The sequence below is a fragment of the Scyliorhinus canicula genome, chromosome 22, assembly GCF_902713615.1.
Source record: "Scyliorhinus canicula chromosome 22, sScyCan1.1, whole genome shotgun sequence".
Taxonomy (NCBI): Eukaryota; Metazoa; Chordata; class Chondrichthyes; order Carcharhiniformes; family Scyliorhinidae; genus Scyliorhinus; species Scyliorhinus canicula.
Window position 1 is genome coordinate 19,082,389 of NC_052167.1, and position 18,103 is coordinate 19,100,491.

Here is an 18,103-nt window from a genome sequence, read left to right on the forward strand (position 1 = left end):
CTTGCCACAAACTAAGCACAGAACTAATGGACGGGATTTTCCATTTCTGAGACGTCAACACAGCGCCGAGGTCCCTGGTTCGATCCCGGCCCTGGGTCACTGTCCGTGTGGAGTTTGCGCATTCTCCCCGTGTTTGTGTGGGTTTCATTCCCCACGACCCAAAGATGTGCAGGGTAGGTGGATTGGCCACGCTAAATTGCCTCATAATTGGAAAAAATGAATCGGGTTCTCTAAATTTTCTTTTAAAATCTGCTCCATAATGAGCTGACGCCGAGGCTTTCATAGAGTCATAGAATCCCTGCAGTGCAGAAGGGGGCCATTTGGCCCATCGAGTCCGCACCGACTCGCTGAAAGAGAACACTACCCAAGCCCACGCCCCCACCCTATCCAAATAACCCAGTAACCTCACCTAACCTTTGGACACTAAGGGGCAATTTAGCACGGCCGATCCACCTAACCTGCACATCTATGGACTGTGGAAGGAAACCGGAGCACCCGGAGGAAACCCACGCAGACACAGGGGGAACGTTCAGACTCTGCACAGACAGTGACCCAGCGGGGAATCGAACCAGGGTCCCTGGTGCGGTGGAAAAAAAATAGAGGAGCTAATGAGGAAGAATGGTGGAGACACAGGTGTATCTTAATCCTTTGATCACATCAATCAGACTTCAATGAAACAATCATTCAAGTTGTATGCAGGGTCATTTTAGTTGCATAACCGAGCACTTCCATTCTTATTTGTAAAATAATATCTGTTAAAAAAGGTGCTGACAACACGCATACTGATAAAGAACAGTGCACACCCACCGTGTAAATATCTGACGATACTTTTAGTTGGTGTTTTTGAAATTGCTTTCAGCACATGGCCTGTATATTTCTTCCAGCAGGAATTGCATTGATCCCATTGGCAGGCTACTGTTAAAATCAGACACCTGAGGTCATCGCTTTGAACCATTGCCTCCACAGCAGAAACTTGGCTGCACAAGTACAGCATGATCTGAAAGAGAGGAAGGGGGGGGAGGCTCAGTGTTTTCAAATGCACGAGGGGGCCTCGAAAGGTATTGCTACAGCAAGGTTACGCCGCATCTTAACTGCAGTAATGAATACTTCGGCCCAAATTCTATTGTCAAACAAGGCGAAGCAAGGAATAGAAAGTGCAGTTCGGAAATGAAATTAGAAAACAACGAGGAAAGGTTAGTTTGTCTGGTTGTAGTCTCAGGAGAAGAGGTAACAAATTTAAAACGGAGTTGAGGAGGACCGACTTCTCCCAAAGGAATCTGTGGAATTTGCTACCCCAGAGTGCGGTGGATGCTGGGACGATTTAGACAGATTTTTAATTGGTAATGGGTTGAAGGGTTACGGGGAACGTCAGAACGGATGAGTTGAGGTCAGGACGTGATCAGCCACGATCGTATTGATCGGTGGAGCAGGCTCGAGAAGCTAAATTGCCGACACCTGTTCCTAGTTCTTATGAGCTAAGATCTATTCTGTCTAAATCTACCTTCCAGCTCTTGGTCTGTAGCCCTGTGCGTAACAGCACCTGAAGCATAATTCTGGTATTCTTGATTAATAAGGGGATCAGGGGTTATAGCGAGAAGACAGGAGAATGGGGATGAGGAACATATCAGCTATGATTGAATGGCAGAACAGACTCGATGGGCCGAATGGCCTAATAATGCTCTTATACCTTGTGGTCTTATGGTATGCACTTCTGCTGATCAATTCAGATAATAACATTGTGTGTCACAATGCCAGTCTTGTAATATTTTCTTGCCTCCACCTATTATGGCTTAACTTTATGAAATGAAATGAAAATTGCTTATTGTCACGAGTAGGCTTCAATGAAGTTACTGTCAAAAGCCCCTTGACGCCACATCCCGGCGCCTGTCCGGGGAGGCTGGTATGGGAATCGAACTGTGCTGCTGGCCTGCTTGGTCTGCTTTAAAAGCCAGCGATTTAGCCCAGTGAGCTAAACCAGCCCCTTTACATTTAATGTTCTGATTTTCTGTGGATGTGTGTGGATTTTTGGGATTGACAAGGAGAGAGTTACTGTGGTGGCTTGAGACATACACAGGAGGCTTCCAGTAGTTAGCAAAGCGGTGTATTGATGAAAAACAAAGGCAGCCAAGTAACAGGCACAGAACACTATGGGCGCGATCTACCGGCTGATCACGCCGATGAGATATTCCAGTCCCACCTTGGCGCACAGATTCCCTGGCAACGAGAGGTGCAGTCACCAGGAAATCCCCTTGACAACAGCGTGGCCGGTAAATCCCGCTGCCGGACCTCTACATCGCCACAAAACACGCAGCGGATTGGTCGTGTGCCCCTGCGCGATTGCTCCCAAGCCAATCACATGATCCATAGAGCCCGCCCCCTTAAAGGGGTCACGCTAACATAGTTACAAAAATACAATTGCCCCCCCAACATCAATCAACTGGCAAGGCAGAGGTCAAAGCAAACAATATGTTGTTGATCAACTATTTTACAAAGTGATTTGATTGAACTCCACTTGAAATATATAATCATGAAACAGTAAGTTTAAATGAGATTTATTTGTCTGAATACCTCACACTTGCTTGGCTTGAGGGGGGTGACACACGTCTTTTGCAAAGTTCAAGGGATTGTTGTTTGATATAGTTAACAGCCCAATTGCAGAGAGATTGTTGTGTAGGGGTAATGTCACTGGACTAATAATCCAGTGGCCCAGGCTAATTCTACATGGGTTCAAATCTTATCACAACAGTTGCTGGAATTTAAATTCAATTAATAAATCTGGAACGTAAAGCTAATCTACGTCGATCGTTGTGAAAACCCATCTCATTCACTAATGCCCTCAAGGGAAGGAAATCTGCCAACTCTATCTGGTCTGGTCTATATGTCACTCCAGGCCCACATTTGTCTCAAACCTGGGGCGCGATTCTCCCAAAACGGGAGAAATCGTAAGGCTGGCGTCAAACCCGGGCGGGTTTGATGCCAGCGCGCCCCTTCCCGACCGGGAACCGATTCTGGTCCCCGGTCAGGGCTAGCAGCCCGACGCCGCAAGCTCCGGCATCGCGGGCTTAACGAATTTCGTTAAGCCCGCTTGCCGGAGTTAGCGCCGGCTGACGCGTCATATGACATCAGCCGCGCATGCGCGGATTGGAAGACTCCAACCCGCGCATGCGCGGATGACGTCATCACGTATTTGCGCGAAACCCGCGCATGCGCGGGCCGGGATGCCCCTCAGCCGCCCCGCGAATGGATACTGCGGGGCGGCGGAAGGACAAATAGTGCGCGGGCATCGGGCCCGCTGCCCGCGATCGGTGGGCACCGATCGCGGGCCCATGGCACCCTTGGCACGGCCGTGGTTCTGCCGTGCCAATCGGTGCCATGGTTATAAAAGCAAGTTGTTCCCGCCGTTTTTACGAACGGCCAGACCAGGTCTGTTTGCCGTTCGTAAAAACAGCGTAAAGGGCTGGGACTTCGGCCCATCGAACAGCTGTGAATCGCTGCCGGCCGTAAAAAAACGGCGGCAGCGATTCGTGTCGGGAGTTGGGCGGGGGGGGGGGGGGGGGGGGGAGAATAGCGGGAGGGCGGGAAAAATGTCGGGAAGGCCCTCCCGCTATTCTCCGACCCGTCGTGGGGGTCGGAGAATTTCGCCCCTGGTCCTTGAAATGACTGAGCCAATGGGATGGACAACAAATGTATGCCTTGCCAGCGATGCCCTCATGAAATAATAAACAGAAAGATTTGCCATCTAAGAAATCAGTGAGAGAGCTTTTGCCTTCACCCCAGCAACGACTTCCACTAAAGTTAATGTTTTCGGATGGGCAGCTTCTCCACGACGCCTGCCACATGCCCAGTCGGATTAGTTGAAAGTCTAGTCCTTTAAGACTAACGTGAAAAAGCAACAAAAAAAAGAATTGGGTCGAAAGTGAGCATTTTCAATCGAACAAAAAAAAACACAAAGAAAAAAAATGAATGCAAGAAATCAGAAATAAAAATATTTTAAACGCACAGCAACTCAATGAGCAATTGAAAGACAAGTTTCAAGAGGAGAACATTGAACACCTGAAACTTTTGATTCCTTCTTTCATATTGTACAAATGTGCAGAAGCATATTGTACAGGCATTCTGTGCGGTTATATCTTAATTTACAAATTTCGAGGGGCCAGATGGTTGAAAGAAGAACATGCACATATATTCCCTCAGCAGCTTCTGTCCACTCTGAGCACAATATATTTGCCGTGTGAACTACACAAAGTGTTCCAGCTGGAGGTGCTGCAAAGGTCTCGAGTGGAAGTTGCAACTTACATGCGTTATGGTTTCCTGGAATACCGTGCTCTCGTCTTGCGTCTGTGATTCTGCTATTCCAGCCCCGCTTTTGGAGGGGAAAGCAAAGAAGAGGTGGAGGCATTTTAAAAGAATCAAGGGCAGTCCCGTTTTCCCGATGCAATTCAGTGTTTCCTGCAAATTGGGGGAGAGGGGGTAAAATATGGATTATTTACATTACTGGGTAAAGAGCGTTCCATTTTATCTTATTCTTCATCATCGAGTCTATACTGGAGTCAGACTATTCCGGCTGATTAAATATTAATTATGTATAAAGCTCCAAATTGAATCTGTTAAGCAGTGGGACACAGTTTAGGATCGAGAGGGGGTTCAATGACCACATTCATTTCACAGAACGTAATCAACAGAACGCAACTGCAAAACTATACTTTGCTAATAAAAATAAACGGGACTTTGAGATATGTCCTGTTATGAGATGGAAAGACTATCTTTGGTGATCAGACATTTTTCCTGCTCAAAGGCTGGAACTGCTGTACCATTTAACTCTGGCTCGGATTCAAATGTAAGTTGAATTTTTGGCTTGGAAATAGCATTTGCAAAACCCAGGTAGCGATGATTCACATTTGACCAGTAGAATCCAATGCTGATTCAGATTAGTTTTCCTTTTCCGGTACTGTACTGGAAAGAAACATCAATAAGCACAGAATGCAGCCTGACATTGCAGTCGCCAATGTGTGCGGCATTCCTGAGAAAGATGTCATTTTTTGGCTGAGATTTCAACAAACTCATGGCACGATTCCAAGGAAGAACAAGGGCGTTGCCTCCGATGTCTTGGCCAAATATTTAGCGCTCAACCAACAAACAAGATTATCTGGTCATTATCACATTGCTGCTTCTGGGAGCTTGCTTTGAGTGAATTGACTGCCGGGTTTCCAGCGTGCTTCATTGAGGTAAGGAGCTTTGAGAGATGGTGTAACTCTGGAGAAATGCGGTACGAGGTCCTTCACTAAGCAGAGCTCATTGACTGCCGCCTGGACTGCATCACGGACTGGGTGACCTCTCTCAAACGGAGGGAGAGCTCAAGTTTCGTCAGCCGTCGTTCTGGTAATATTCATGCGTAAAGTAAAAGCCAAATCATCTCGACTGTTCCATGTATAACCATAAGGCATTATTTTCACTAATAGTGCAAGTGTCCAGCTGCCCATTATACAAGGCCACTGTGCCACAGCGAAAGCTGCACACGATGTTTTGTGTACAGGTCTGGTTGGGATCTGCTGCAGTACGCCAAGAGCTATCATTAATTAGATTATGCCCAAAGTTACAAATGTAAAAGGTAACTACAAGATGAGGGAGGCCATTCGGCCCAACTTTCAAAAAATGCTATCTCAAAATCTATTCCAAACTTCAGTTTTTGCTTCCTCACCATCATGAGCATTACAGGATACTGAATGCTCTCTATGTAACGAAGACATGCTTTCTAATTTGAGCCTTGAATTAGTCTTTTACCAAATTATGGCTCGTTTGTCTGTGACAATAATTTGACTTGAAATAGTGGGCAAGAGTTTCTATTATTCTCATTATCTTACATACCATTGCGGGCCGAAGGGCCTGTTCTGTGCTGTACTGTTCTATGTGTATGAACTATTTCCTCAACAACAATATTGTAACAGTTCTGCTATTGAGCTCGATCTCAGTCAACCACAAAGCCCAAGTTTGAATCCATTGCAGTTTGAGAGTTTTAACTCAGTTAAAAGCAAATAAAATCTTTTTAAAAAGCAGGTTACATATAATTGCCCTCTTAAGTTTGTATTGCAGAGGCTCAAAGAAAAGACAACTTGAGGTGGGTAATTAATGCCAGTCTTGCCAGCAAAGCCCACCTTCCAAGCAAAAGGAAGGAGAGTTAGAGTTCAAGGTTCGACAACTATCCCTCCGATAATGTTCATGTTTAAAGTAATTGCCAACACTTCTCAACTAAAATGCTGTACAGGGCTTGTAAAAGCATGATAAAAACACATGTTGAGTATAAACAGCTCAGTAATACACTTCCTTCATACGATGCTTCCACAGTTGAAAGCTATAAATCTTACTTGAGGCCTGGTTCAAGCTGAAAGCTCACAGGCAATCGGTAGGAGATATTTCTCAATTAATTGCTTCATGCGGAATTTTGCCATTGTTAAACTTGACAACCCAAGGACACAGCTATTATCACTGCAGTCGAACAAATGAGTACTGAGCACCTCCTACTGGCTGGCAGAGGAGTTACACTGTCAGCATATTGTGCACTAAAAAGCCAAAACGGTTGCCTCGTTTCTTTTGGCTGCTTGTTAAAGTCACTCGTGCCAAGTCTGAAGCCACTTTGGGTGTAAATAAGATCGCCAGACCAGCTGAGTTTTTCCAGCCCTTACTGCTTTTATTTAAGAAACTAGTATTACTGTCCCTTCAGCTTCCTTAACCCCGCCATCACCTTTTGATGGTTCTGCATATGGCTTTCCTACCTAAAAGGTGTCACGCGAAACAGTCCCAGCCACATAGGGCTGATAGCATGTGTTGCAGTGCACCGGAACCTAAATTTAGTTTACAATGTTGAAATATGTTACCCAATCTCTTCCTCAATGTCAGAAGAACTAAGGAGCTGGTCATTGCCTTCAGGAAGCGAAGTGTCATATACACCCCATTCTGCATCAATGATGCCGAGGTGGGGATGGTTGACAGCTTCAAATTCCTAGATGTGCACTCACCAACAATCTGTCCTGGTCCACCCACATCGACACTACAGCCAAGGAAGCACAACAGCGCCTATACTTCCTCAGGAAACTAAGGAAATTCGGCGTGTCCAGATTGACTCTTAGCAATTTTTACAGATGCACCATAGAAAGCATCCTATCGGGCTGCATCACAGCCTGGTATGGCAACTGCTCGGCCCAAGACCGTAAGAAACTACAAAGATTCGCGGGCAGCATAATCAAAGACCCCTCCCACCCAAACTATTCTCTCTTCCAATCTCTTCCATTGGGTAGGAGATACAAAAGTCTGAGAACGCGCATTAACAGATTCAAAAACAGCTTCTTCCCCGCTGTTACCAGACTCCTGAATGACCCTCTTATGGACTGAACTGATCTCTCCACACATCTTCTCTACTGAGTAGGACTACACTCCGGATGCTTCACCCGATGCCTGTCTTTGTATTTGCATTGCGTATCTATCATATGTCCTATGTTTTTCATGGATGCAATGATCTGTCTGGACTGTACGCAGAGGAACACTTTTCACTGTACCTCGGTGCACGTGACAATAAATCCAAATTAATCAACCAATAAGAGATACAATTAACAATATATGCAGGGTATGTTGTCCTGTATTATGGGGGTCAGGATTCTTATCATGTGAGGAAGATGTGTAGGGGCCTCACGGTAGCATGGTGGTTAGCATCAATGCTTCACAGCTCCAGGGTCCCAGGTTCGATTCCCGGCTGGGTCACTGTCTGTGTGGAGTCTGCACGTCCTCCCCGTGTGCGCGTGGGTTTCCTCCGGGTGCTCCGGTTTCCTCCCACAGTCCAAAGATGTGCGGGTTAGGTGGATTGGCCATGCTAAATTGCCCGTAGTGTAAGGTTAATGGGGGGATTGTTGGGTTACGGGTATACGGGTTACGTGGGTTTAAGTGGGGTGATCATTGTTCGGCACAACATCGAGGGCCGAAGGGCCTGTTCTGTGCTGTACTGTTCTATGTTCTATGTTCTATGTGTCCAAGGTTAAATATCATCAAACCTCTGTAACAACCTGTACTTAAAACACACCAAAACATCACTCATCCTCCAGCACCTAAGTTACCAAATAGTGGACTTGCATTTATATAGTACCTTTCAGGTCACAATAAATTACATTTGAAGTGTACCCAGTGTTACTTTGTAGGTCACAGGTGATTGAATATATGCACAGATAGCTCCCATAATCAGCAATGAGAAGAGGGACACGTTAATCTAAATTCAAACATGTTAACTGAAGGTTAAATATTGACCATATGACAAGCTACCCTGAATCTGAATGTGATAATTGAGGGTTAAATATTTGCCAAGGGCACTGGTGGAATTCACTGCTCTTCTATAAGTAATGTTAGGAAAACAAACATAGTTTTAAGAAATTGGACATTCTGAATTCTCCCTCCGTGTACCCGAACAGGCGCCGGAGTGTGGCGACTTGGGGATTTTCACAGTAACTTCATTGCAGTGTTAATGTAAGCCTACTTGTGACACTAATAAAGATTACAAAGAACAATACAGCACAGGAAAAGGCCCTTCGGCCCTCCAAGCCTGCGCTACCCATCCTGCCTAAACTAAAACCGTATGCACCTACGGAGTCCGTTTCCTGCCATCCCCACCCTAGTCATATATTTGTCTAGATGCTCCTTAAATGCCGCTATCGTACCTGCTCCGACCCCCTCCCCAGGCAGCGCGTTCCATATATTTACCACCCCTGTGTAAAAAAGCTTGCCTCGCACATCAGTTCTAAACTTTTCCCCACCCACTTTAAACCTATGTCTCCTAGTGCTCGACTCTCCTACCCCAGGAAAGACCATCTGACTATCCACTCTGTCCATGCCACTCATAATATTATTATTATTGTTATTCATAAATGTCCTTTCCTAGTTAAAACTAATCGGGACTTTGTTCCCCCACGTTTCCTAAAAGAAAGTAAAAGTTACGGTCTTTTGAGCCAGGGTTCCATTCTGGGATCTTCCTGACTAGTTACAAGAACTGGGATCATACCAATAATGGTACAAGATCTTTGGGCGGGATTCTCTCAGCCCGGGCCGGGCCGGGCCGGAGAATCCCCGCGACCAGCACGAATCGCACCACGCCACCCCGAAGATGGCACGCGATTCTCCACAGAGCGGAGAATCGGCGCCACTGGCGCCGGCGTGGTTGGCGCGGCGCCGGTCGGGGGCCGCTCTACGCGGTCGGTCCGCCGATTCCCGGCCCGAGATGGGCCGATCGGCCTTCGTAAAAAGGCCGCGTACCGCTGGCGCCGTCCACACCTGCTGTCAGCCAGCGGGAACTCGGCGTGGAAGGGTCGGGGGGCAGCCTGTGGGCGGGGGGTCGACCCCGGGGGGGGGGGGGGGGGGGGGGAGGACTCCGGTGGCCTGGCCCAAGATCGGGGCCCACCGATCGGTGGGTTGGCCTCTCTGGCCGGGGGCCTCCTTTCTTCTCTATAGGGGCCAGTATTGCTGATCCTGAGGCCATGTTGACACCGTGGAGAAACGCGACGGCATTTCCGATGGCGTCAACACTTAGCCTCAGGATCACAGAATCCCGCCCTTTATGTCGATCAGAATGGTGGGTTTCAGCTTATCGCCTTTTCTCATGAAGCAGCAGTTTTGATAACACACCTAAATCCTAAGCGAGTCTTGAACCCATAATCTGCTGGCCCAGAAGTGGCAGTGCCACCCGCAGGCCAAGCTAACACATCAATAAAACACAAATAGACAAAATCAAAAGCATCATTCTAAACATGAACATCTCATCTTCAACTCTAAGCACTTATTTCATATTTTCCTAATAAAAATAATGATTTACATAGAAACATAGGAACCAGGAGCAGGAGTTGGCAATTGGCCTTCATCGTGCAAGGAAGTAAGTTTGAGGTGTTGAGGGTAGGTGATGGGGGAAGGACAAGGTCGCTTACCTACTTCTATCACAACTGGGAGCGAGCCCCAGAGCACTGAGGTGAGCCATTTAAACAAACCCACACTGGTTGAGCAGGAGTGGGCCTGACCCCAGCAGGCAGCCAATCCCCCTCCGGCCTTCTGGAGCTATTTGTCCCGACTTGGGAATTGTTCCAACTCTGGGAATGAAAATCCTCGGGTGGAATTCCCTTCCAGTGCAAAAGGTGTTTTCTTGCCCACTGCTCATCAATATAGTTTTACAGTACCAAATAAACTTGGCCACTTTGAGAACCTAAAAGGTAAACACAGGACCTACCTTGTGATGGAACACAAAAGCACACCGTGTCCAGCATGAATCACCATAAGGACTATATCTTATATGACTTCCCCCATGTGTTATTTACTTATTGAAACATGAATAAGTACACAGAACCCACAAGTTCTCTTTTCTACTTACTGAGTCAGCGGCTGCTAATAGATGAATTGTTTTTAATAACTGCCACCCTTCATTGCTTCCCACATCTCTGCTACATCGGAGGAACTCCTCAACAATGATTCGTGCTTCCTCTGTCACAAGGATATCAAAAAATTAGCTCTTTCTAAATGATTAAATAATCACAGATTCATAGATTTTACAGTGCAAAAGGAGGCCTTTCGGCCCATCAGGTCTTTACTGGCTCTTGGAAAGAGCACCCCACTTAAGCCCACACCTCCAGCCCATCCCCATAAACCAGTAACCCCACCTAACCTCAGGGCAGTTTATCATGGCCAATCCACCTACCCTGCACATCTTTGGACTGTGGGAGTAAACCGGAGCACCCGGAGAAAACCCACGCAGACACGGGGAGAATGTGCAGACTCCGCACAGGCAGTGACCCAAGCCAGGAATCGAACCTGGGACCCTGGCGCTGTGAAGCAACTGTGTTAATCACTGTGCTACCTTGCCCCCCCTTATCCGTGAATCACTTAAATGAACATTGTGTAAATTTGGCACTGTTCAAAAAAAACAACACGCTCTCACCTTATATTATCTGGGTCTTTATGAAGTTCTCTAACAAGGTGATGGTAAGAAAGCTCCCGAATCTGATTGAGTCAATGTTGATGTAACACTAGATTTTGAACAAATCTACACTGTTTCAGGTTTTAAGACAGATGTGTAGTCACCTGATAACTTTCTCAGGAGCCCAGGTAATAAGGTGATAAGGATCGCCTACGATTCAATGGTCAATTGTTTCAATTTGGACATTGATAGAGAGACCAGGAGAACAGTCAGTCCTTCATTACTGGTGATCCTAAGACCATGACATGCTGGTGTGAAAGCTACCAACTCTGATTGTGGCTCCAGTTGCCCTGCTCCCGCTAATAAACTTCACTTTAAGGATACTGAGGTGAATCGACTCAACTGGGGCCCAGTGTTGAGTCCAATTCTGCACAACGCACGCTGTTATTCATGCGAAGAGTGCAGGTAGGATTACCAAAATGGTTCCAAAGGTGAAGAACTCCAACAATGTGGACTGCTGGAGTTGTTCTCCCGAGAGCAGAGAATGTTGAGAGGAGTTTTGATCGATTCACCTGAGGAAGGAGCTGCGCTCCGAAAGCTAGTGATTCGAAACAAACCTGTTGGGCTTCGTCCTGCTGTTGTAAGACTTCTTATTCTGGCAGAAGGTTCATGAACCAGAGGACGCAAATTTAAGGTGATCGGAAAAAGTGTGATCAGGGTGTCCTCATGCATGAATCACAGAAAACGAGTGTGCAGATATACCAGGCAATAAGGAAGGCAAATGGAGGTTTGGCATTTATTGCGAAAGGAATAGGTTATAAAAGTAGGGAGGTGTTGTTGAAACTGTACAAGCCATTAGTGAGACCTCACCCGGAGTATTATGCACCGATTTGGTCCCCTTGAGAAGGGATGTAGCTGCATTGCAGGCAGTTCAGAGGAGTTTCAATAGATTGATTCCACGTTGATTCCAAGGCCATGGACCAGCTGGAAAACGGGATTAGAAAAGATAGGTGCTTGATGGCCAGCACAGATACGATGGGCTGAAGGGCCTCTTTCTGTGCTGTAAAACTCTATGAATCTAACTGAAGGCAACATGAGAAAAGATTTATTTTTATTACACAGCAAGTGCCTACAATATGTGAAGCGTAGCCTGAGTGGATGTGCTGGAGGCAGAGAGCACGTTCCAAACCCACGACCACCATCAGATACCTGGGAACACCATCACCTGGAGGTTCCCCTCCAAGACACTCACCTCCCTGGCTTGGAAATATATTGGCCATTCCTTCACAACCGCTGGGTCAAAATCATGGACCTCCCTCCCTAACAGCACAGTGGGTGTCCCTACACCACATGGACGGCAACGGCTCAAGAAGGCAGCTCAACACCACCTTCTCAGGAGCAATTAAGGATGGGCAATAAATGCATCCATTCCATGAAATACTATAAAAAAGATTCAATAATGTCTTTCATAAGGTAATTGGATGAGCATTTGAAGAGATGATAATGGCATGGTTGTCCCCTGTCCCTGGACCATGGATGAGTTGGCTTCATTATTCAGTCTTTTCCCCAAAGAACCTTTCCTTTGGGTCTGAAATCCCCACAATAAGAGGTTGCAATCTGTGAAAATGGGAGCGATATAAAACCTGGAGGGTATGGTGTTAAGATGCCAAAAAAATGTCAGGGATTTCCAGGGGCGGATGCACTGCCTAACCCATGCTTGACAAGTGGTCATTAACTTTGCAATTCAGTACCTGCAAGCCAAGGGACAGATTGTCAAATGACAATCCCGTTCGCGAGGGAGTTCCACGTAATAATAATAATCGCTTATTGTCACAAGTAGGCATCAAGGAAGTTACTGTGAAAAGCCCCTTGTCGCCACATTCCGGCACCTGTTCAGGGAGGCTGGTACGGGAATTGAACCCGCGCTGCTGGCCTTGTTTTGCATTACAAGCCAGCTGTTTAGCCCAGGGCACGGAACATGTGTGCCAACCGTTCATAGACCTTGCCGGCTAAAGTGAAGCGTTTGAGCAGCAAACACATCGACTTGTGCCCCCTCCAGTGTAGATGATCTGGCTCAAGGGCCAAAGTACGACGTTGCCCCCATGATGACCACAACCATAACAGAACTTATCTGAGGATTGCCCCCCCTCAATAGAGTCACGCCTCTCAAGCACTTCACAGGAGCGCTATGGGAAGGTGATGTTGGGACACGTGACCAAAAGCTTGGTCAAAGAGGTAAGATAAAGGAGTGACTTAACGGTGGAGAATGAGGTGGCAAAGCTGAGGGAGGGAATTTAGGGCCGAGATGACGGAAGGCACAACCGCCACAGATGGGACAAAGGGAAATGGTTCAAGCGTAATTGGAACTTCAGCCAATGGGTCAAACTCTCGAACATGTTTGAAACCACTCCTGACAAAACATGCACGTGGATAATCCAGGAATCAGTAGAAATTAAACAATTGCCAACTGGTTCAGTAAATCACAGTTACCTCCTGCTTTACCAGCCAATTTCTCATTGATTGTCTGCACCATTACTTTGGAGGCTTCAACACAAAATGGCAAAACACACGGGGACATCGTCATCCAATTAGGTGAATCATGGTCGAAGGCCTGCGGTGAAGAATGATAAGAATAACAACATTACTGAAAGCCTAGCACTCGTGGATTCGTCACACTACATTTCAACCGGGTGATGAATCGAAGTCAACCACTGCGATCCCCAACCTCAACATTTGAGACAGTCAAATTGAACGACACTCAACAGGTCAGGCAGCATGGATCGAGAGAGAGAGAGGGAGAGAGAAAGAGAAAGAGAGGGAGAGAGAGAGAAAGAGGGATAGAGAGAGAGTAAAAGAGAGAAAGAGAAAGAGAGAAAGAAAGAGGGGTAGAGAGAGTAAAAGAGGGATAGAGAGAGTGAAAGAGAGAGAGAGAAAGAGAAAGTGAGAGAGAGAAGGAGGGATAGAGAGAGAGAGAGAAAGAGAGAGAGATAGAGAGAGAAAGAGGGATAGAGAGAGTAAATGAGAGAGTGAGAAAGAGAAAGTGAGAGAGACAAAGAGGGATAGAGAGAGAGAGAGAAAGAAAGAGAGAGTGAGAGAGAGAGAAAGAGAGAGAAAGAGAGAGAGGGGAGAGAGAGAAAGAGGGATAGAGAGAGTAAAAGAGAGAGAGAGAAGAGGGATAGAGTGAGAGAGAAAGAGAGAAAGAAAGAGAGGGGGGGAAGAGAGAGAAAGAGGGATAGAGAGAGAAAGAGAGAGCGAGAAAGAGGGATAGAGAGAGAGAGAAAGAAAGAGAGCGAGAGAGAGAGAAAGAGAGAGTGGGGGAGTGAGAGAGAACATTTCAGGCCTGATCTGAAACATCGGTCGGGAGTTTCCAATCCTGCCCGCTGCCTGCATTTTACAGTCCCGCCAAAATTCAATGTACTTTTGGCTGCCCCCCCCCCCATAATTCCATTCCCAACCACGGCAGCTCCAGCAGCAGAGGGGGTGGGGCACTGAGAAATCTCAGCCATTATTTCTACAACTCCCTCTCCACAAAAGCTGTCTGGCTTGCCGAGCATGGCCAGCAGTTTCTTTTTGCCTTTCAGGAATCGAGCGTTCGTGATATTTTGCCTTGATAATAGATAACGCCATTTTCCTGCTGTGTGTCTGGCACCAGATTAATCTTGTAACGCTAAGTGCCACTGTTCTGGACCGTGCTGAGCTTAAGCAGGTGTGAAACGTCCATTGCAAACCCAATGGCAGAAAAGTTAGTAACCAGAGGATGCAAATTTAAATTTAAATCAAAAAGAGGAGAACTACGTTCATGAAGCAATCTGGAATACATTGTTGGGGAATAACGTCCAATAAGAAATTGGATATATAGCTGAAGAAGTAGACTTGATAGGGCTATGCGGTAAGTGGAACTAATTGGATAGCTCGGCCAAAGGGCTAACATTGACACAGTGGGACAAATGGCCTCCTTCTGCTTTGCCTCAGTAGTGCACTGGAGTGTCAGCCGAGATTTCTCTGCTCTAGTCTTGGGGAGGGATTTGAACCCACAGCCTCCAAACTCAGGGGAGGGTGCGCTACCAACTGAGCTCCTCAAAGTGGGTGTGAAGTCACGCCTCCAGAGTTTATGACAACCTGCAGACAACGTCTTGGCCGCACTGAAAGAGCAGCATCCTGAGGTCACCACTTCCCTTAGTTTAGTGCTGTGTGGCTTAGAGCCGTTAATAACATAATTCCTCCTTCTCGTTCGTTCCAGATTCCTCCACCAACCGCCCATTAGGTAAATTGACGCAATAAAAAGTGTCCCAAGAATTTGTCAGTAAATCAACAAAATGGACAACAATGACACCACAAACACCAATTCTTCATCGATCATAAAATATGAGGAGAAGATTAACAGTCAGTACTCAACATTTCTGCTGTGGTATTTTCCCTGGACCAGTATTCCAGAATCCGGGTAAATGTTCGAATCCCACCATTTGAAATTTGAATTCAGTACAAATCCAGAATTTAAAGTCTAATATGACCATCGTCAATTGTGGTAAAAACCCATCTGGTTCACTTCATGTCCTTCAGGGAAGGAAATCGGCCATCCTTACTCGGTCTGGCCTATATATAACTCCAGATCCACAGCAACGTGGTTGACTCTTAAATGCCCTCTGAAATGGCCTCTTTGTTGAGTACTTGTTTGACTGAATTCTTCCTTCTTGTCAAGCTGGTGTCTCATGCTTGGGTATGGTTTCAGAGGTAGATATGCTGCAGTGTGCGAGTGGCCATTGTTAAAGTTAAAGCAAGTGTGGGTTGGTCTTCAATTGTAGGGGCATCATAGTGAACACAACCCAAGCACCCCTCTCCCATTTATAAACATGCCTGCAGGAGAATCTCAATAAAGATCAGAAAAAGAAATCAGGCAGCCAAAGCTCGTCCAACATTTCCACTTCAGCCTTGGTTTAGATCAGAAAACCCAGGGATAACAAACCTGGAATCAGGTGGTTAATTTGGATCTGTACCTTGATACAATCCACCCTGCACCCCTCTCCAACCACATTGCTGAATCGCTGGGGAAGCTCAGAGACCCTGGGGAATCTCACGGTCACTGAGGAATGTCAGAATCACTGGGGAATCTCAGAATCACTGGGGAATCTCAGAATCACTGGGGAATCTCAGAATCACTGGGGAATCTCAAATATTGGGGATTCTGAGTCACTGTGGAATGTCAGAGTTACTGAGGAATTCATTTTGGTAGAAAAAAATTTGAATGCGGATTACAGGGTCAACGGCAGGGTTCTGAGGAATGTGGAGGAACAGAGAGATCTTGGGGTTCATGTCCACAGGTCTCTGAAGGCTGCCACTCAAGTGGACAGAGCTGTGAAGAAGGCGTATAGTGTGTCAGCGTTTATTACAGGGGGCTTGAGTTTAAGAGCCGCGGGGTTATGCTGCAACTATACATGACCCTGGTGTGATGAATGTTATCAGTAGCTGCTATAACAGTACCTTACCTTTAATGCATTGGCCCTTTAAGACCGGGCTTGGAACCCTGGGGGACTCCGCCTCTGGCTCGACCCCCAGGAAACGGTATATAAGATGAGGCTCACTCGGCAGCGGGTGATGAGCACATTTCTCGGCTGCTGTACAGTTCTCAGATGATTAAAGCCTTTGAATCATCTATCTTCTCTCCTGTGTCGTGATTGAGGGTATCTCACCTGGTGAGACCACATTTGGAGTATTGTGCGCAGTTCTGGTCACCTCATTATAGGCAGGATGTGGAAGCATTGGAAAGGGTGCAAAGGAGATTTACCAGGATGCTGCCTGGTTTGCAGGATATGTCTTATGAGGAAAGGTTGAGGGAGCTAGGGCTTTTCTCTTTGGAGCGGAGGAGGATCAGAGGCGACTTAATAGAGGTTTATAAGATGATGAGGGGGTAGATAGAGTGGACGTTCAGAGACTATTTCCTTGGGTGGATGTAGCTGTTACAAGGGGGCATAACTATAAGATTCAGGGTGGGAGATATAGGAGGGATGTCCGAGGCAGGTTCTTTACTCAGAGAGTGGTTAGGGTGTGGAATGGACTGCCTGCTGTGATAGTGGAGTCGGACACTTTAGGAACTTTCAAGCGGTTATTGGATAGGCACATGGAGCACACCAGAATGACAGGGAGTGGAATAGCTTGATCTTGGTTTCGGACAATGCTCGGCACAACATCGAGGGCTGAAGGGCCTGTTCTGTGCTGTACTGTTCTATGTTCTATGTTCTATGAATGTCAGAATCACTGGGGAACCTCAAAATCACTGAGGAATCTCAGAATCACTGGGGAATTTCAAAATCACTGAGGAATCTCAGAATCACTGGGGAATTTCAGTATCACTGAGGAATCTCAAAATCACTGAGGAATCTCAGAATCACTGGGGAATTTCAGTATCACTGAGGAATCTCAGACAATATGTTTACTTATCGAAAATGCCGGAAATACTGTACTCAGCAGGTCAGGCTGAGGAGAGAGAAATGTGTTGCGTCAACGTCCTGCCATCAGACCCATTGACCTGGAACTTTAACACTGGGCGGGATTTCCTGAGCAGCACTCCACGCCGGTAGTGGGATCTTCTGGTCTCGCCGTTGATAACGGGTCAACCCCTCAACGCTGGGAAATCCCCGGCAGGGTGATACACTGTCGGCGGGCCGGAAGATCCTGCCGTTGTGAACGGATGAAAAACCCCGCTCACTGTTTCTCTCCACAGAGGATGCCTGACCTGCTGGCGTTCCCAACATTTCCTGTTTTATTTCAGATGAAACGAAACTGAAAAATGGAAATCGCTTATTGTCACGAGTAGGCTTCAATGAAGTTACTGTGAAAAGCCCCTAGTCGCCACATCCCGGCGCCTGTCCGGGGAGGCTGGTACGGGAATTGAACCGTGCTGCTGGCCTGCCTTGGTCTGCTTTAAAAGCCAGCGATTTAGCCCAGTGAGCTAAACCAGCCCCTAGCTAAACCAACCCCTGATTTCCAGCATCCATAGATTTGTTGTTTTGAATGTCATAATTGCACGCACATTTCTGTGAGAATATGCGTACACTTACCTAAATACACACACACACACATTGATGGAACTGATTCAGTTTGGTCAGAAACACATAAGACACAATTTCACTATATCTTAGCTTCCTCCTGTAAAACCTCCTTCCTGCTTTAATA

At 46.7% G+C, this 18,103-nt stretch overlaps 1 protein-coding gene across 2 annotated transcripts in view; it reads right to left on the reverse strand.

Moving 5' to 3' along the window:
- The window catches only part of wdfy4 (WDFY family member 4), a 292,745-nt gene that overhangs the window by 262,668 nt on the left and 11,974 nt on the right, over positions 1–18,103 (reverse strand). For both annotated transcript variants that reach the window (XM_038782904.1, XM_038782905.1), the window contains 4 exons: positions 13,424–13,544; positions 10,391–10,500; positions 4,297–4,449; positions 808–997 (listed from right to left, as the gene is read on the reverse strand). In XM_038782904.1, the coding sequence (XP_038638832.1) occupies positions 808–997; positions 4,297–4,449; positions 10,391–10,500; positions 13,424–13,544 (574 nt within the window). The remainder of the gene's footprint in view (positions 1–807; positions 998–4,296; positions 4,450–10,390; positions 10,501–13,423; positions 13,545–18,103) is intronic.